At 42.8% G+C, this 20955-nt stretch overlaps 1 protein-coding gene across 3 annotated transcripts in view; it reads left to right on the top strand.

Annotated features, from left to right (window-relative positions):
* The window catches only part of UTRN (utrophin), a 398636-nt gene that overhangs the window by 33471 nt on the left and 344210 nt on the right, over positions 1–20955 (top strand). The window contains exon 1 of one of the 3 annotated variants that reach the window (XM_081141497.1): positions 1513–1788. The exons of the other annotated variants lie outside the window; for them this stretch is intronic. Coding sequence (XP_080997623.1) covers positions 1719–1788 — 70 coding nt within the window. The 5' untranslated portion in view covers positions 1513–1718. Of the gene's footprint in view, positions 1–1512; positions 1789–20955 lie in introns of those variants that run through there. 3 annotated transcript variants of the gene reach the window in all.

Here is a 20955-nt window from a genome sequence, read left to right on the forward strand (position 1 = left end):
CCCCGTGAGTAAAATTATGTTCAATCCACTGAAAACAGAATGTGTTTGTTGGTACATCAATGTTTGTATCTCTTGAAAATGATGTAGATCAGTGTTTTCATTCTTTATGCTCCTCAACTCCCTCCCCTTTTTTTTTTTTTTTTTTTTCCTCCATCCATGGACTCCTTTAGCAGTTTGGTGAATCCAGAGAAATATTTTTAAATGCATAAAATAAAAAGCAAGGCATTATAAAGGAAAACCAATGATACAAAAATTCAGTTACAAAATACTTAAGAAGCCTGTGGTAGAGTAAGATTTATTTTTTATTAGTGCATTCAGGGACAAGATCTAACAGTAGACCCAGTAGCTGCCATACTGTTCTGAGGTGATGATTAGCCAAACAATCTTTTATCTCTAAGTGATATGAAAATGGCTCTGATTTTTGTTGGTGATGCAGTCAGAGGTACTACGAATAGTGTGCTTTTTGGACATTAGAACAAGTGATGCAAATTTCTGTAAAAGGTTAGTGAAGAGTGTCATTTTCTTTCCCTGTCCAAGTTCATGGACCCCCCTGCATTGTAGTAACCCCGATGAAGTTGATGGTTTGAAATGACATTTGTTTTCTTAGCGCTTGGGAGTCACCGCAGCGTGCTATGTAGTTCTATAGAGACAACAATTTGGAATGGAAATAACTCCTTATTGAGTGCCCCCTGTGCCAGGCACTGTACTGGGCATGGTCAAGAAAATGGATGAGCACTACAGACATGACGTCTGGCCTCTGGCATGTGTAGACCAGTAGAAGAAACAGTGATCAAAGTGCAGGATATACACACAGTTGTCTAATTGCCTAGTGGATGAGCATGCTCACTGCTGTGAGTGTGTGTCCTGATAGGCCTTCACCTGGCCTGACGTGGGCGCTGGTGGTGAGGGCGGGCCTTTCAGAAGCCACATTTGAGTCAACACTAGAAGAGGGTAGAGGGCGTTGGGTGAGGGCAGAGCCTGTGTGCAGGCCCTGAGTAGGGCGGACCTTGGCCTCTGGCCATCGTGAATGAGGACAGTGATTGGGGGTGAAGCGAGCAGCGGGCGGTGCCTTGAGGTTGGCAGGAAGGTGCAGTTTGCCTTTTACTCGATAGTATTTTTAATTCCTGTAAGAGAGGCACAGTTTACCTTTTAGCTTGATGGCATGTATTATTTAGGATATTGATGGATGGCTCCCTAAAAGCTTTAGAGATTCGTTTGGAATATATAGGTTGAAAAATTGATTGCAGATTTTCTGAGAATGAGCTCTCTTTCAAGAGCTGGACACTTAGGAACATTTAAAAAAGTTGTTTAATTCCTAAACATTTTTGCCTACCCAAATTTTCACTTGGCACCAATGGAAGGAAAACCCAAGGAGAAGTGAGGAAGTGCTTGGCTTTCCTGTGTTCTAAGCAATATGAACAGCAGAACTGCAGGTCTCAACGTTCCCAGGCAGATAAGTGCTGTCACACATCCGGATTTTAAAGTGACAGGCTCCCAGCCTGGCAGAGGCTCAGGCTCAGAGGGAGCAGACCAGGATTGGGCTGTGCTGGGGCAGGAATGTTACCATTCTGGTCGGGGCAGGTGGGAAGGACTCCTCCCTCCACGGTTCCCATACTGTTTGGCCTTGTTTTTCAATTTGACTGTATCAAAGCACGTTCTCCAGTGACTTTAGAAAACATGCATGGCTGGTTGGTGAATCTTAGCTGCCTTTGGAGGACATGCTGAGCCAACGAGAACTGGAAGTGGCGTCTGATTTCAAGCATGGAGACGGCAGAGAGCCGCAGGCAGGTAAAGAAGACTCGCTTAGAATGTGGTGGTTCCCTAACCTTTTGTCCATGGGTTGTTGTAGAAAGGAAACCTGGGCGTGACTCAGTGAGCCCCGAATTAGTGTGGACGGTCCTGAGCAACAGATTCTAAATGATTTTGTCCTCTGGGTGACCTTGGACATTTTAAAAAAAGCGTTTTTTCTTAATAACACGAAAAAAAGTAAGTTACATGTAAAAAAATCTTATAATGTGAGTCAGTAACAACATTTTGGAAATGTGAGATTTGCTCTGCTTACTAGTCTTGTAGACATTCTAGGGCAGGGTGACTGTCACCCTCAGAGCCTAGTGTAGGGCCTGGCTTGGAATGTGTGCTTGTCATGTGTGAACGGATCGGTGCCGATGTCTAATGAAACTCCTTGAAAATTCTTCTGTCACTTCTCTGTGATGCAAGACGATTTGCCCCAAAGTGTTTGTTATATGAAAATCATATGGGGATAGAAAACATCCTGTCCCCCAAACTACAAATGAGTTAATGAGTTGTGAACATAGTGCCATTCCAGATCTCCAATGCCAAGGTGGCGTTCCTGCCTTCATTTAACTTGTCCATTCCTTTCTTGGTGTGGTCACTCCCTCACTTGTCATTTACTGCGTGTCTGCTGGTGCTAAGTTTCATAATAGACTGCTGGGAAACAGACAAATAAGGCAAGATTCCTGCTGATAGGCCCTTGAACACAGCGATTTTGTGCAGTGTGATAAGAGGTATGACAGTGACGTGCCAGGTGCTGTGGGACCACAGGTTAGGAGGGATTAACTCCTGGAATTCTGTTCTTCCTTGGAAGGTCAGGAAATGTCTTCCAGGGGAGGGATCTTTGAGATGGCAGAGGAGAGAGTGAAGGGAGGGATCCCAGGCCGAGGGGAAAGTGTGTGTAAAGGCAAAGGCGTGTTGGGTGAGTCACATGGTGAGATGCTGCTGGCATATTTATAATGAGCCTCCTCTCTCTCCGTCCATCGCCCCATCTGTGGCTGACTTATAGCTCCAGGAGCAGCCTTTTTATAGGCTCTTTTCTCTGTCTGGAATATCTGACTCCTAGCACTTGGCTAGTCCCTTCTGCTCTTTCTGGGATTGGGCATGGGGATAAATTACACCTCATCGGAGATGCCTGTCCTGACTACCCACCTAAAGTAGATTTCCTTCTGTTATTTCCTGCCACCTGTCCTGTTGCTAGCTTCAGCACAGTTATCACAGTGCTGTTTGCTTTGTTAACTTGGTTTTTGATAGTCCCTAGGCTGTGATCTCCATAAGGGCAGGGACCAAGATTTTCTAGTTCACCACTGTCTGTAGTGCCTGGCATAGCCCCTGGCCTGTAGGGATGATAGATCTTGTGAGTGAATGAATGAATGAATGAATGAATGAAAAGATGTCACTTAAAAAACCGAAAGCACTCTTAAGAGATTTGCTATTCCAGTTTATTCCTTGAAGTTTGAGGTAATTCTCCACTAGGCACTTAGGAGCTCAGCTAAGAATTTTACTCAAGACCTTTGGATTTTACCTGGAGGTAAAAGAAAGTGCGAGTTATTTTGGATCTTGGAAGGAATGAGTTGAAAAACCTAAGGATTTCTTAAATTGAATACATGGGGATGAGAGAAATTCTACTGGGAATACTTAATACTGTTATAAACAAAAGAGAAATTCATGAATTTAAAGAAAAGTGAATGAAGAGAATCATTAATGAATTAGTCTTTTTTTGTAATTCTATAAAATTATTTACTACTCTATATTTTTATTGGTACTTCTTAATTCTCTGACATTTCCTGGTAATTTTGATGATTTATTTTTATCTGTGCTCTGAAACCTTATTTTTATAATTAGTATAATTTTGCCTGGCCAGGCATGGCTCAGCAGTTGAGCATTGACCTAGGATCCAGGAGATTGGGGTTCGATTCTCGGTCAGGGCACATGCCCGGGTTGCGGGTTCGATCCCCGGGGAGTTTGCAGGAGGCAGCCCGTCAATGACTCTCTCATCATTGATGTTTCTCGCTCTCTCCCTTTCTTTTCCTCTCTGAAATCAATAAAGATATATTTTAAATAAATAAATAAGTAAATAAATAATTGATTAATATCATTATGTAAGCCTTTATCTGATATAAGTCAGTGATGTTCTCACACTGATATTTTTATTTACTACAGCACTCGTGTGACAGACACTCTTCAACGTGGGCTCAATTTCATTGCCACTCTCCTCCACTCCTGTCAGTTTTTATAGCTCGCAACGTGGCTTCACTCCTACTCCACCTTATCCGCACATGTTTTTCTTAGACTCGTCACATGTAGCACCAGACGTTTTCTATGAGATATAATCAGCGGCTTATTGTTATCATGTTGAAAAGATTGTACAGCAAGCTTTATTTGGTAGACTCTACAGTAATGGCAGGCAGAGAATGCTATGCGAAGCGTCAGATGAAAGAAAGGAAGGCCTTGGAGGTGGATTGCTCAAATGAGTGTGATGGTTTTTCCCATTTGGTCTTCTCCAAATGAGAGTTCCCCACACAGATTTCTTAATCCCAAAGGGCTTCAGCCAGGGGTTTGGGGGTTGGCACCTCCTGATATATAAGTTCGTGGCCCATAGCTCCTGTTCTTGGCTTCTGACGCCAACCTCTTGTTCTCTTCTTGGAGAAATGGGAAAAAATATACTTACATATTGCCCTGAAGGTGAGATTTTGGTTACCTTTATTTGTGATGACAACTTTTTGTTCACCTGCTTGTTTGTTTCATTCATTCACTCAGGAAATATTTAGTGCCTGCCTCCTATGTGCCAGGCGCTATACTAGTCACTAGGCATTTAAAAATATTTTTGTATGACTAAATTTTTTTACAGTAAACTTTAAATTTTTAAATTTTTTTCGAGTAAACTGTTTTAGGAGGAGACTATGTGAAAGAAGTCATGTGTCAACAGAGAAATATCGTTTGGTCCATTTGCTAAAGTTTTTTTTCCAATATAGCTGTTGGCAGGGCCACGATGATTGGCACTCATACATCCTTGCTAATGTGGGGTTTTCTGCTGCGGAGGCAGAGGATGTTTTAAGAGTCATTATGTCACCGGCACACAGCACCTGTTGCTGGCTATTCCTGCAAATGAAATTCAGAACCTAGAGTCATTCGCTTTCATTTCCTTTCTCTCCCCCCTCCATCCGGTGTGGAGGAGTCCTTGAGTAACTCCTGCCTTGAGTAACCACCTTGATCCCGCAGGGCTATGATTTCCATGCCCCAGGGACTGGAAATCTGCTGTTCTTTTCCCGGCCTGCTGCTGAAAGACTCCCATCTGAGTGGCCTCAAGGCTCCCAGGCTTGTGTGGGTGCCCGTAGGGGACTGCGGTGGGGGTGGCCCGCTTTCCACAGCTGCTGCTGCAGCTACCTGACACCTGGCACCTCCCGCTCTTGAGGAACATGCATTTCCTCTTGGCCTCATCTGATTTTTGGCTGTGACTCCGAGGAGGAAAGGAAGTATTATATGGTATCATTTACTTTCAGGAAAGTAAATTTGCAATGTCTGGCCTTCCTGTTGGTTCAGGGAGTGCTGCTGAGAGCCAGGAGGCTGCTTTAGACGAGCCGGGAGCCCGGGGAGCCGGGAGCCCGGGGAGCCCGGGGAGCCCGGGGAGCCCGGGGAGCCGGGAGCCCGGGGAGCCGGGAGCCGGGAGCCCTGGGAGCCCGGGGAGCCCGGGGAGCCGGGAGCCGGGAGAGGTTAGAAACACCCACGCCACGGGTTTGCTGTTTCACTCTGTGTTAACAAACCTCAGTTACCTCATTTTTCAAATGCGAGTTGAGGTATTGACAGAGCTTAACTCGTAAGAATTTTGCAGGCATCAGTGAAAAGAAATGTGGAAGGACTTTCAAGTCCAGAGGTCCCGAAAGCTGGTCAGCGTTTACCGACCAAATCACATCGCCATGCTCCAACGGGAAGCGTGGTAGTTCCAGCTCGCCGCCGAATTGGCAGCCGCCAGGAAGTTATTTTAGTCCAACACTCCTAATTTCAGACCAACCTGGTTATATTTGCTTTATTTGTACTTTTATAGATAGACAGATTTACTCATGGAAATTCTCTGGAGCTGAGCCTTTTGTCGAAAGTGGAGCTTTGCGTGAAACGGCACATAGATGGTCCCCACCTGCCAACCCCAGGGTGGCTCCCTCTCCCTCAGGGACCCCCCAGGACCAGAGGGCCTGGCTTTGCTCTTCCCTCATTTCCAGATCACTGGTTTCTCTCTTGTGCCTTCTCTGTGACTCCTCAGAACACCTGACCAGTAGGCTGTCTAGTAGGCCCTCGGGTGTTTCTTGCCTTGTGTGGGGTTTGCTCCCACCCGTTCGCTCCGCCTCTGCCTCTCCTTGATTTCTTTTGCAGGCTCTGGCCTGTCTCGGGCTTCCTCCCTGAGGCTGTGATAGTAGGTGCCACGACACTATGGCACTGGGTGTTTCATCTCTTTGCCTGGCCTGGGAACTGGCTCTGATCACTGTTCTGTATGGAACCGAGTAGGCGCTCAGTAAACACATCAGTTAGCTGCCTGGCTCTCCCACAAGTGCTCCTTTCTGGGCCCTGGAAGCTTGTTGCTGAGTCCTGTGGCTAAAATTCTTGTGATAAGTGTTGCTTGCATTCTCTGCTCCTCACCTGCTTACCTCCTGGAAACCTGGAACCGATTTAAAATACTGCTTGTCGGTTCCTTGGCATCGGTTCTGCCTAATTATCACCTGGCTCCTTCATTTTCTCTGCACTCTCAGCCTCAGTTGTCACATGTAGGTGATGATGCCTCCTTCCCAAGCTGAGAGAGATGACACACGGGAATGTGGGTGGGTGTGCCCACAGTTAGGACGATCCCCTGCAGGCTGAATATACAGATGACTCACACATTAATAGCCGCATCTTCTGAGCAGCTGGCATCCTTAGGTTTGCTTGAGGGCAGAAGGACTCCACGAGAAAGACATTAAATTGAGATCTTCGCTGCAGGCAACTGAGGGACAAAATTTTATGAATGACACATTCATAGGCTTTGTGCCTTTTGGGACACTTAGATCATTTCTTCCGCTAGATGGTTTTATTGCTAACAACAAAGAATAACCCCCATGCTTCTCTCTTCACACCTTCCCATGAAGGTTCTAGAACCCTCTAGAAACTAGAGACGGTTCCCTCACAGTGCCGGCAGTCACATTTTAGGAAAACTCACTTGCTGACCTTAGATCCACAGCCCAGCAGGATGCCAGTGTTATTGCTTCTACTCTTTCAGCACTTTTATTTCCAAATGACTCCTTTTATATTCCTGAAAGTGCCTTTCTTGCCTGGCCACAGCTCTCTAGTCCCCTGCGGAGTTCCTTTCTGTAGCGCTGGGGTTGCTGAGCTTGCCTCAGAGCTGCTATTTCTGATTTTGCTCCTGTCCTCACCCTGTCACCCCCCTTCTGCATCAGGTGGACCTGTCACAGGCTCTCTGCCCTTCTGGTGGGAGAGCTGGCCGGGCTCCTCTCACTGTCCTGGCCCAGCGTTACTTCTGTGTTGATGTCTTCTGTGTTCATCTCTCTCCTTTCAGTAACTGTTCATTTATTAAGTCCTTACAGTGTGCCAGGCACTGTGCCAAGGGATGGTGATACAAAGGTAAATGAGAAAAGACAATGTTTATTTTTCACCTGATAGAGAAAAACAGAACACTGTAGAAAATCCAGAAAAATCACCCCCCCCTTTAAATAATGTTTAAAAATTCCTCTTTTTTTTTTTTTTTTTTTTTAGAGCATTTGTGTTTTATTAATCTCTTAATATCCCTGTAAAAATGATTTCTGCTCCCTGAAGAACCCTTTAGTGACCTTCCTTTTTTCTGCTAGAGTGAGATGTTTGCAGCTGGAGTGGCTGTCCCAGGGACCCTTGCCTTAAGCAGCCAGCACTGTAGGGGCTCCTCCCAGGGTCCTGGCAGGTTGTATCCTGGCATCTACAAGGTGGTGGCATCAGCTGGCAGCCATGTGGTGTCTGCTTGTTCTACCACAGGTTGCTGTTGGTCACTGGGTGCCAAACCAGTGGGTTCCAGGCAGTTGCTAGTCTGTTTGAAAGTGACTCGGCCAGTGAGAAACCATATACACAAACACATGCACACACACAGACACACACACACACTATTGTGAGAGGAAGGCCTCCCCGGGGGGGAACCCAGATTCTTTCTCAGAGCTCTCCTCACCGCTCTTGGTGTAGGGAGAAGATGTCAGCTCCTACAACCTTTCTACCCCCCTCATTAAGGGATTTCTATTTCTGTGCAATTTTCCTGAGAGAATTGTAAGAAAGGTTATAATTTTATCTTGAAACACAACTTCTAGGAAATTTTCTTTTGATTTATCACTCCAAGTAGGTGTCTTTGGCTGCTTACACATTAGAAAATAAAAGCAATAATACTTAAAATATGATTTCATTCCTCTTTCATTGGTGCATTCCTTACACTCTGCATCTGAGGTCAGCCTCTGTGTGGCTTTGGATAACTCTAAACTCTTCGATGGTGGGGATTTTTGTTTAATTCTCTCTAATGTAATTCTGTTGATTATAATGCCAGTTGGTTGCATGAATATACTAATATGGAAACAAAAGCATGATTTCAGATTTTATTTATATCTTTGTGCCTTGGAAAAACAATCTCATGAGAAATCACTCAGCCCATTAAATACCATCTTTGACGTTACTTTTTTGGGTTTGCTTGTTTTTAGAAAAGTTTTCCTGGCTTTTGCTTTTTGTAATTGTTTTAACCATACCAACAGTAGCATAGTGAGTATTTTTAGACATGTGTTGTTAAAATCATGTGAAAAATCCCTTTTATGTCAACATGTGGGGTTTTGTTAGTAATGTGATAGTAATGTTAGTTAATGTGGTCAAGAATTAAGGTAGAATTTTCTAGCTAGAAAAAAAACGAGTTAAAACTCCCAACATGCTCTTTGAATATTGGAGAAGTTGTATTCTAAACAGTAATTGCTTTGATGAAAATATTAAAGAGAATGAATTAGATTGTGACAACCTTGATGATAGGGATTTTCTCCGTTTTTTTTTCTGTGTTCTTGGGTGTAGTGCTGTGTAGATGGTCTGTGCACTCAGGGGAGTTGACTCAGATGGTGGAGAGCTTCATAAATTCATGAAGGTTAGATTTAAACTTCCATCCTTGCATGCAAAATCTTTAAGGGTTTTGAAGCTAGGGAGTTGTAGGTGTTTTACAAAGATTGCTCTAGGAGCTCCGTGGGGAGGGGGATTGGGATGGAGAGAGCCTAGCGGCAGAGAGAATGCTGCCAGTTGTTTTGCTAGGAGAGGGAGTGATAGGGGATGTGGTGAAGGGGGGCAGGAGATGGATAAGCCATGGATTTCATAAGTACAGGCCCCAAACACCTCATTTGCAATTGCAGTGGCCGAAAAGAACTCTGAATACCAAAAGGTACTTTCTTTGTAATTCATTTGACAAGAAACCTGAGTTTGGCCTGAACTCATTTGGTGGCAACATTTGACCTGAACGGCTGGGGTGCTTTTCCATCTTTATTTACCTCACCATTCATAAAATACACATATTTGCTGCAGATGGATTAATGTGTTTAATTAGGGGAAATTTCTCTGGGTCTCACTGTTTTTTTTGTTTTAATGGAATATTTGGCTTTATGCTGTCTAACTTTCTCAAATGGGGAACATTCTGATTTGTGACTACATCTGGCCCAAGGATTTTGGACAAGGGATTGTGAAACTGTTTGAGCTCTGTTTACAAGTTAAGGTTGACGAGACTGACTGATAGAGAATTGTGGAGGAAAAGAACACTCTATTCTGGAGGACTCTGTGGTCAATGATGATACTACTTCATTAGCATGAAAATAAACAACTTTGGGGGGCTCAGAAATGTTCATTAGATAGGACATGATTTATTGGAAAGGATGTACCTTAGAGTTTTGAGGAGTTGCTTGTATGTAGGACCTTGGATTGAATCATGATCCAGAAAAAGGGGGCAAATATCAAAATTTGCATAAGATCTGCAGAGTAGTTTACAGTGTTGCCTCCGTGCTCATTATTTGGTTTTGATCATTGCACTCTGGTTATGTAAAGATGGTGACATTTGGGGAAGCTCTGTGAAGGAAATATGATAACTCTGTGTACTATTTTTACAACTTTTTTGATAACTCTAAAATTATTTACAATTTAAACAAATGAGAAAAAAGTTGCGTGTTATAACAGGAAATGGCATACTCTGTGCTGCTTTTAAGTAGAGAATATCTGTTAGCAGGAGTGGTATTTTTTTTTTTTGAGGATTCAAGGTCAAGAAATACAAGCCCAGTAAAATGTCAAAGTTAGGTCTCCGCCCCCTCCCTACTTATTTTTAAAGCTGACCTTGTTTAAATCGTAAGATTAATTTAACATATTCTGATCTGAGGAAAATGCTTGATTCCACTTTAAGCGCAGACAGAAGAGTTACAAGATGAAGCCACAGCGTCCGGAGCGTTCCCGGGAGGGAAGGTGCTGTGACTCCAGCGTCCCTTTGCACGTGGGCTCCCTGGTGTTGGTGGGTGTGGTCGGTCTCTAGCTTTTGTCTGCTGCTCTGCAGAGTTAGATGTAGTTCCATTAGTTAGATCTGACAGTTATAATTAGACGTTCAAAGCCAAGAGGGTTTGCTGCTAACAGAAAGAAGGAAAAAGTGTGTGCCTTTAATAGCCAAGGTTGGCTCAGCTGGTCTCGGCGGGACAGATGCTGCCGGCGGACGTGTGTCTCCCCAGTGGAGAGGGGATTAGTCTCCAAGTGACTTTGCTTCACTCTCTCCTCTGCACCACCTCCTGTAGTTCAGCTGATTCGTTCTGTAATTCTCTCTCCGGTCCAGCCCTTCCTTTCCTTTTTGATGAGAGTAGAGCTAGGCTGACAGCCAGTTACTGCTGAGCTATAATAGAGCTAGTGGTATGTACAAAATTTGATTACTGCTGTCCACACCAGACTGAGTAAGAAAGTGCACACCCCAGACAGATCCTTGCAGCGTAAGTGGCTATTGATTTCACAAGAACTAGAAAGGAGGCCACCGTGTAATGCTGAAGAACAAAGGGGCTGTGGATGGACGGTGGGTCCTGACATCACGGAGCAGTTTTTAAAAGTGCCCTCCTGTGAGATCTTTTTAGAAGGACCTTTAGATAACTTTGCTACACTGGTTGTTGCTTCTGATGTTCATGGTCAAGCATTTACAGAAACTGGAGGGAAGGTTTTGCACTTGTGCTCGTTCAGTAGTTTGCCTTTCCTGTGTGGAATCTAGTTAGTTGTCCTGGTTGATATAGGCCATACTTGCTCCTGAGCTGTGATGACATTTCCACTTAGCTTTATATGAATGTTTTAGACATTTCCCGCAATGGAAAGTTCTATTTGACATAGGAAAGTGCAGGGGTCAGCCTCATAGTCAGCCGTATGCCAAGAAATAACAAAAACAATGGATTACATGGTGCAGGCTTGGGATGTGGAAAATTTCTTAGAATATGAATATATTATTAGCACATGCTTGCAAGGCCTGAGGCCTTATATTGGAAAATAAAGAAAAAGTTGTTACTTTTTAAAGTTTATAGCCTTTTTGTGTTTGACCAGCTTTATGTTGATTATATTCTGTGTAGTTTTTTTTTTGTTTTTTGTTTTTAGGGATTAAAAATTTAAGATTCTGAAATAGAATGTCTTAGGAAGAGATAAATAACATTGTCTATGAATTTGTTTAAACACCATAGTCTGAAAAAAAGGATAATTCCTCTGAATTAGATTAGATAGTCCCTTAGAATTAGAAAAAACGATCACCCCTTCGAATTAGATAGTTTGAATTTGAAATGGATGATATCTTTGAATTAGTTTTGATAATTCCTTTGAATTGGAATAATTACTGTCCTTTTTACTGTATCATATTTTTCAGCGGGAGGGGGAACCCTGATTTGTTGTCCCCCTTGGCTACCTTCAACATTTTTGATGTCTTCAGTCTTAAATCACATCTGACCTAAAGTTTCTTTATATAAAATGGGGCCCTGTGGGTACTGGAAATATTGGGGGAACACTTTGTAAAGTATATGGTTGTCTAACCACTGTGCTGTACATCCGAAACTAATACAAAGTGACAGTGAATGTCAACAGTAATTGAAAAGTAAAAATTAGGAATTTTCCCCATCAATAATGATGGCTATTCACTTACAGAAGGCTGCTTTTAATTGGACCTGTTTCTATTTAAGAGGAAGATAGAGCAGAAAGACCGATAGAAAGAAATGGTTTTTAAGTGATTGAAATGCTACATTTCCTTTGAGAATTTCATCTTCTTATACGTTTTCCTAAGCAGCTCTTTGGTAGAGCAAGAAGGGCCAACTTCGTTAGCAGCTTCTTGCCAGAGATAGTACTTAGCTGAAGGCCGGCAGTGCTTAGCTGGTATAAATCCATACAACTCTGGCAGTTAAAATGTTGAAATTCTTGTATACCTGTTTGAAAATAGCCACTGTTAGAGCTGAACATCTTCAAGGCCTTGCTTTAGCACTGTGGTCAGTATTTATTCTGACCAAGTGGTCCCCATGCCTTGCTCTATTCTGTATTTTGAGTATTTGCCTTTAAAAATGGAAACATTTTTGGGCTACTGCTAAGAACTGGGCTTTGATAACCATCAGGAAACTGCAAATCAAACCACAGTGAGATATCACTTCATACCTAATAGGGTGTACTATAAACAAAAAGACAGGTAATAAGTGTGGCTGAAGATGTGGAGAAATTGGAAACTTCATGCACGGTAGTGGGAACATGAGATGGTCCAGCCACTTTGGAAAACTGTCTGGCAGTTTTCCTAAAGGTTCACCATAGGGTTATTATGTAACCCAGCAATTCTGCAGCTGGGTGTATATACCCAAGAGAAGTGAAAACATATGACGCATACAAAGTTGTGCGTGGATGCTCAAAGCAGTGTTATTCATAATCAAAAGGTAGATACAACCCAAATATCCATCAGCTGATGAATGGATAAATAAAATGTGGGATGCTCTTACAATGGAATATTATTCAGCCATAAAAAGGAGTGAAGTACTGATACATGCTACAACACGGATGAACCTTAAAATCATTGTGTGCTAAGTGAAAAAAGGACCACGTACATATTTAATGACTTCATTTATATGAAATGCCCAGAAGAGACAAATCGATAGACTGAAAGTAGATTTTCGTGGTTGCCTAGAGCTCAGAGGGTGGGAGGAGGAAGTGGAGTGGAGCGTGACAGCTTTTTGGGGCAATGAAAATGTTCTAAAATTAATTGTGGTGACGGATGCACAACTCTGTGAATATACAAATATCATTGAATGATGCACTCAAAATGGGTTCATTGCATACCATGTGAATTCTAAACCTATAAAGCTGTTACCAGAAAAAAAGTGCGCTATGATTATGTGACATAATCTGTATCACTGTGCTTCTCTCCTTCTCACAAGACTCTTAGGAGACAGGTGAGGTTGCTACTCCCATTTTACAGATTTGGAGATTGAGGCTTAGAGCGAGTGTCTTGCCAGTCATATGGCTTCTAGCCTAGGCCAATACACAGATAAAGAGAAGGAGAGTGGGGCAGGTATTGGCTGGTTTTCTTTTCATTTCTTTTTTTTAAGTCCTCACCTAAGGATATTTTTTCCGTTGATTGATAGAGAGAGTGGAAGGAAGGGTGGGGGGGGAGAAAGAGAGAGAGAGATTGATGTGAGAGAAACACATCAATTGGTTGCCTTCCACACATGCCCAGACTGAGGCTAGGAATTGAACCTGCAACCCAGGTACATGCCCTTGATGGGGAATCGAACCCGAGACCCTTCTGTGCACAGGTGACGCTCAAACCATTGAGCAACACTGGCCAGGGCTTGGGTGGTTCTCTTTTCTATACCTCAGCCAGTAGTAGTAGGGAAGGGCATGTCTTTTAATTTAAACCTGTGTGTTTCCTGAGAAGGGTACATGTTCTATGAAAATCTTTTCTGACAAGTAAGTAGGAAGTTTCTACTTCAAAGCAAGAGAGAAAAAGAGTAGGAATAGGAAAACAGGTGAGTGATACGGGTAATGATTTCTCTTGCTTGTTGTAGGTGTGTGGATAACATGAGTGTAAGCGAGAGCCAAGAGGGCAGGGAAATACAGAAAATAAAATGGCCTGGAAATGAGTCAAATCGTCGCCTGTTATCTTAGAATTCTGTGTGGTTAATTTTTTCCATAATAGCAATGTCTAAGGAATTAAGAAGAAATCATTTTGAGTTTTATTTCCTTATGATATATATGGCATATTAAAGTGAAATAACAAATCTGATTGATTCTTTGAAGTATAGTTAATATGTAACCGGACTTTTCAGCCCAGTTGTACGCCCAGGGCAGAAGCCTCTATTTATACGCGTAGTGGGTAGAGAGGTGGGTGGAGGTGTCCCTTACGAGCCACCGATGCTGTCAAAACAGGAAACAAAGTTATAATCTCTTTGTAGTTGATCAGAAATATTTGAAGGCTCCTACTTGTGACAACTAAGAAAACAGAACAAAAAAACTAAAAAAACAAACCAAAACAAAACCCCAGCCCCAAGTGACCTAAGGCGTTGGGCTGACTGCTAAGTGTCACTTCCTGTCTGGTCTGTGGAGGAGCCGGCCCGGTTTCGTCAGACCCTCTCCTGGGAAAGACGGGCCACCCCACAGGACATCCCAGTGTGCAGTTCGCAGGCCGCTTTGTTGTCCGCTTCCTCCGCATCTTTTCCCCTGTCGCTCAAGCAAATGTAGGTGATGACCAGCCCGGCGGCCACCGCATTTCGCTGGAAGAGGTGCCGGTTTGACTTGCCAGGGCCGGGAGCTCGCCGGGCTCACCAGCAACTGCCAGGTACGTTCGTCAGCTTGCCCGAGGCTTCCGAAGGAGGCTGTCAGCTCCCCCCGTCACCGACGAGTCCAGTTAAGTCGCTGAGACGCTGTAGGCAGGGCTGGGCCGGTGAGGGGCCAGCCCGGCCTGCTCCTCCCGTCTCCACCTCTGTTGCAGACCCTGAGTGGTGGAGAGCGACCTGTGTGCTTCAGCCTCCTGTTCAGAATGTGCTGATTTGCCACATGTTAGCTTCTTTGGGGGAAGCACGCAAGGGACCGTAAATTTGTTGTGACAAGTGTGTTTCACTTGGCCTCCCCGTATTTTCGAAGCGGCTCCTGGCGTGTGGACTGTTTACTGTTGTACGGAGCAGGTTTCCTCTGCCGTTGAAGGGTGACAGATCTCAGCCCATGTTGTATTTGATTTACTGTGCTGGCAAAAAAATGTATTTTACTTCTGAAAATGTACAGTTCAGAGCTGAGCAAGGGGAGAGCCGGATGTTTGTACTTTGGGGGGAAATGCAGGTGAGGGTTTTTGTTTTGTTTTGTTCTATTGCAGTCTTTTCCTGGAGAAATGTCAGAGCAGAACTTGACGTTGGATGCGCTCGTGTACTTTTCCATCACTGGAGTTCACCTCCAGGGCGACCTGGTTTTCTCGATCAGTTCAGACGTCCCTGTTTTGTTTCATGTATATATTCACGTACTGGCCATAGAAACTTTCTGAGAAAAAACAAGGGATGTGTTTTATTTGATCTCATATATCATGCTTGGACATTGTCACTACAGGAAAACTTTTAGGATGGTTAGAACTAAAAAAAAATTTTTTTTCTTTCCTTTGGAATTACTCTTTCCCTCTTAATGTTTTTCTTTCTTATAAACCCATATAAGTGAGGGGGTACATGCTTGTAGGCAGCCTCTCTGTGGAGCGCATTTAAAGGGAAATTATTGGAGCAGCCCATATTTTCCTTGTAAATTTACTTTCTACGCCACAGGTAATAGAGATCAGTGTGCCTATCATTCTCTTCTTGGGCTATTGACTTTTCTCTCTTATTTAAAGAATGATGTGGTTCCCAACAGAAAATTAAAATACCTTTCAGGGACCTGAATTAAAACTCCATGCATGGGGGTAGCAATGACAGCATTGTGACTTTTCAGGGATACTTCTTTTTTTAAAAAAAAAATTTATTGCTTTCAGAGAGAGTGGAAGGGAGAGGGGGAGAGAGAGAGAAACATCAATGATGAGAGAGTCATTGATCGGTGGCCTCCCACGCACCCCCCGCTGGGGATTGAGCCCCACCCCGGCATGTGCCCTGATGGGAACGGAACCGTGATCTCCTGGATCCCAGGTCGATGCTCAGCCGTGCTCAGGGATACCTCTTAACTCTCACTCATTCCTCTTTTTCCCCTGGCATTGATAATCTCCCTAGTGTGCGTCTTATCATCTTGGTACAAAGGGGCTCAGGAACTCTGGTGCTCCAAACCAGAAGGTAATTCAAAGAAAAATACCAATAAACTTTTAAATAGTAAGCAAACTTTAAAGCAAGCAGACTGTAGCTTTAAACATGAATTCTCATCCAATTAGACAGGATTTCTTTCCTGCCCTCTGACCGGTCAAAAGGCTTTAGGAAAATAGAAAGCATTAAAAAACCCCCAAACTTCGCTACGTGTTATTTTGAACAAAAATAGAAAACCAGTGGGCACATGATTTCAGATTCCACAAGGGCCTAGGCTCCCTTCACATCGACTGTTATTGACCTGAGAGCTTCCTTGTACCTGTAGGTAGATCTCTTTAGCAATACTGTTAGAAATAAAGATATAGAAATACATTTTTATGGATAGCATATTTCATTGCAACATGTGGCTTTTTTGTTCTTCAAAGCAGTCTCCATTATAGATTAAACTTTGGGATGAATCCTTTATCTACAGACCTCAAGTAAGGTAGAAAGTGAAACCATAAGTGTTTTACATTAAACTTTTGACAGTGCAGAGGTTGATACTTCAAATGACTCTTGCAGATCCTGAGTGGACTAATAAAACAAATAATATAATAGATTTAAAAGGCATATTTGCTCAAAATTACCTTTCAGTGTTATTTTTGAAATTGTCAGTTCTTTGCTCTATGTTGTCATCTAGAATGTGGAATACCAATTTGGTGAATTTGCCTCTCAGCTCACCCACTGATATATAACAGGGGAAAACTGAGTAGGTGAAATATGAATCTCTATCTATCTTTGATACAGAATCTTTTTATTTAAAACATTTACCCTAAACTTTTGTTAAATATTTCCTTTCCTGTTCTTAATCTTGATGTCTGTACAAATGACCCAATGTTAAAAATAAAGCAATTGAGGGAGACTAAAGTTTAAAAAAAAAGGCTTGAAAATGTGAAATAAAGATTTTTTTGGAGGCATCATAGGACTTGTAGGCATGCACTAACGCACAGATGACTTATGTCTAGAAGTTGCCCTGCTCAGGAAGCCACCTCTGGGAGGCCCTGCTTATCTCGTGAGCCGATAGGACTCTGCCAGGTGTTTCCTTTTCAGATGGACAGACTAAACTCTTCAACCCTGGGTGCACATTAGAATCCTTCAAGTGCTGGAGGCCCACATGTAATTGGACTAGGCCTTGATTTTAGAGCTTTTCGAAAATTTCCAAGTGATTCTAATGTGGGCTCAAGGTGGAGGAGCACAGGGGAAGGCAACTCATTTCCTACTCGACTGAAAGCCCTATGAGTACAAGACAAGAAGGAAGCTCTGTCAGCATGGTACCCAGTACTGCACTGTGTGCCTGGCATGCAGAAAGGCTCAGCATTTGCTTGTGCAATGGATGAATGAATTTCTCTGAGCAACAGGAGGGCTGACAGAGGGTAGGTTCCCTTAATTCCCGATCTGTGTTGATGTGGCAGAGTGAGACTGGCCCGTCTGAACATCAGGTGTCATTTGGGAAGCTCTTAGGAGAGTCACAGGTGAACAGGCAAATCTTAGGGTACGCTGAGCAGACCTCTTAGCACAGACAAGGCTCCAGCTCACTGTGTCATCATGAAGAAAGGCAGGTTGAGAGCCTGGGAATCAGAATTTCATAAAGGGCTTGGGGGCAAATGTGTATGAATATGGAGGTGAGGCCGACTGGGAACACAACCAGGAGGGTGTCCTGAAATGACTTGGGTAAGGGTGAGTTTTGAAAGGAGGGAGTGAGATTATCTTTGGCAGATATTAGGTGCCTCCTGCCCCACCAGTTGACTATAAGAATGAAGCAACACAGAATTCAGATCAGAGTGTGGTGAAGTTTGTTTGGAAAATTTTCTCAGAGCTTGTGAATTTTTAGCCGATCTTAATGTTTATAAAAAAGTGATTTCCTGGTTAGGAAGAGCAGCAAGAACATAATTTGTGGAGGCTTGTGAGAACATTATTAAGTTGGGAGAGGAGAGAGACAGTGATTTGTTTGAAACAAAGGAATTTGGAGAGGAAACGAGAAATATGATTAACCTAGTACTGAACAGTGGTTCGAGGGGTGGACCTGGATTTCAGGGTCACCTGCCAAGGGTTGTGGAGGCACTTACCTTCTGCGATGGGTTTCCCCCCCAGCAGGATTCCCCAGGGGGTCATGGTCAGGATTAATGATATAACACATTTTAAAGCACCTTGAAAATTATAGGTAACCGTTCCAGGTAAATAGTAAAAGGAATAATAAGTTCTGTAAAAATTATGAAAATCCTGTCAGTTGGTAAAGAGCTTTGCCTGCTACCTAGAGCCTAGAAATAGAAATAAAATATTTTGTCCATTATGACTTAAAATACATTTAATATGAATCTGTGTATTTAATCATCATCTTTTTAGTTGTGCTTTTCTTTGCCATTACTTGAAAGATATGATCATTACATGGATCCTGCATCCATTTCATGTTTCACTTGGGTTCTCTGACCCCTGTTTAGAGGGCACCAGGTGCTTCCTATTCACACCATTTGTAAATTTAGAATTTGGTTGTGTTATTGGTGGGGTGCTCTCCATGTCTTCACCTGTTGCCAGTGGAAATGGGCTTCTTGGTGTGCTGTGGGAATAAGAATTTCCTGAGTCCCCCTTGGAGGATGAGGTATCGTGGAAGGCTTTATTTCTGTGGAATTAAACCCCTGACTTTCCAAGGCCCCACCTCCCTCAGTTTCACCAAGGAAAAAATCCCATATTGTCTTCAGCAGGGCTAAGATCAAAGCCAGTGCCCTGAGTTTCTGCCCCATATTTGCACAGTCTAGTCCAGCATCTGGCTAGGTTAGCTTGTGTTCCCAGCTGCAGTCCATTGTGTATAGGGGCCCCATGGCCATGGGCCATGGAGACATGACTATGGAAGGAGCACAGGCAAGTGCAAGGAAGCAGGAGCAAGGCAAGAGATCAAGAGAGGGAACTCCTTTGTCTAGGGATTATGTATCCCCAAATCTTCGAGGGCTTGCATTGGGGTCCACCCTTCTAGCCAGTGATCTTTGTTCCCAGGTTAGAGTGACAGACAAGCACCTCGCCTATGTCACCCCAATTTTACTGTGCATGCACCCATCTTCCCCTTTTTTGGATCCCTTCCCCCAGTGATTTGCAGGGAATGGACTGGTGGTTCCCTGGGGAGTGTGAAATTGCAGCTTCCTGGTGAAGCTGCCCAGATGACCATGCTTACAATGTCAGGCCTTCCCTTTGCTTTCTTCCTATTATTAATATTAGTTAGCTAGTTATGACAGTAACAGTTGGAGGGCCATTGAAAGGACTGGTGCCAGAATGAGATCGGATTTGGGCAGTGACACCTCACTCTTATCCAATATTTTGACCTTGATTCGAACAGTTCAGTGAACTGGCAGCTCAAGTAGTTTTTTCCCATTGAACTAGAACTTTCATTGTTTTGCAGAGGAAGATGAGTCATAGCCCAGTTTTAACATTGTACCGAAGTGAAATTTTAGTCTAAGACTAAAGGAACACAGGTCAAACTTTCTGTCTAAACCACATAGTATTGAAACTTGGATTATGAGCTGGGTGGGAATTGGTGTGGCCCCCTTTGCAGAGTTGCTCTCAAGATAAAGAAGCATTTTATTGTAATAAATTTTTGATTTACAGTCTAACTTTTAATAATGTATTTAAAATATCTTAAAAAATACCTTATGTAATCATTCTCCTTCTTAAAATTCAATGTGGAATAAAAAATACACAAAGTGGAAAATTGTCATTCCCTCACGCCCTCCATTATTATTATTACCAGTTTTGTTTGTCCTGCCACACTTTTTTCTATGAATGTACAAATATATATCTAAGTTCCCACAAGCTCAGTTTTTCTTTTTGAACCAAAATTTAAACCATCCTGTAGCAGTGGCACCCCATTTGTAAAATTATTCAAAATAATGACCTGTATATGTATCTTAGTTCTTTTGGGTAATTGCTGGGCAAATAGGCTTTTACTGTTAAGTTACTATCCACAAAGAGTGGAGAGTTGAAAAGTAGAATATAACTATTTTGGATTTATATTTCTTTTACTGTGAAATTGAACTTCTCTGCATATGTTTATTGGCTGTTTCAACAATTTTCTTCAGCGAATTGCTTTTTTGTACATTGCCCATTTTCTTCTGGTGTTTGGATCTTTGACTTTTAAACTTTTATTGATTCTGAAGGAAGTTCCTATGAAAATGGCAGGTTTTGAGTGACTACTTATTTGAATTTCTTTTGAGATCTGAAACAGTTATCTTCCATCTGAAAAGACAGACATGATTTCCCGATCTCTCAGTCAGAGGTTTGAATCTTTAGATTTAAATTCTGGATTTTCTCTTTCTCTTTTTGGTAGTCTGGAAGCTGTCATCATCCCAAACTATGCTGAAACTGGTCATTATTTAGGTGTCCTCACTACTTTATTAAAATTTCATTTTCTGATCAGTTATTTTCATAGGGATAGTAGATCCCAGAGTTAATTATAGAATAACCCATTTTCCATGTAATTTGTGGAACACGTTAGAATTAGCAGGAAGAGATTTACAGCCTGAATCTCAGTTTGCTCACCTGCCAAATGGAGATAATGGGGCTGTTGTAAGTCTTAAAAGTTGTATGCATATAAAATCCCTTGCACAGTACATGGCAAATGGCAGGAAGGATTATAGTCAATGGTGGCTGCTTTTGTTGGTGGACACTTTTAAAGTTAATGCAGGAGAAAGAATACAGCTTGGATGCTAAATGAAGATATTAGTTTAAATGGGGCCCCGTATGTACCATCATGCTGAAAATGTACGTTCGCTCCCCATCCCTCAGTCTAGATCTGTTAGTGATTTTTCACATCAAAGCATCGAGGCTGTAATTCTATGCTGGGCTCATTTAACCACAGATCCAGTACGTGGCCAGAAATATAGAGCTATAC

The sequence above is a fragment of the Miniopterus schreibersii genome, assembly GCF_964146895.1.
Source record: "Miniopterus schreibersii genome assembly, chromosome: 6".
Lineage (NCBI taxonomy): Eukaryota > Metazoa > Chordata > Mammalia > Chiroptera > Miniopteridae > Miniopterus > Miniopterus schreibersii.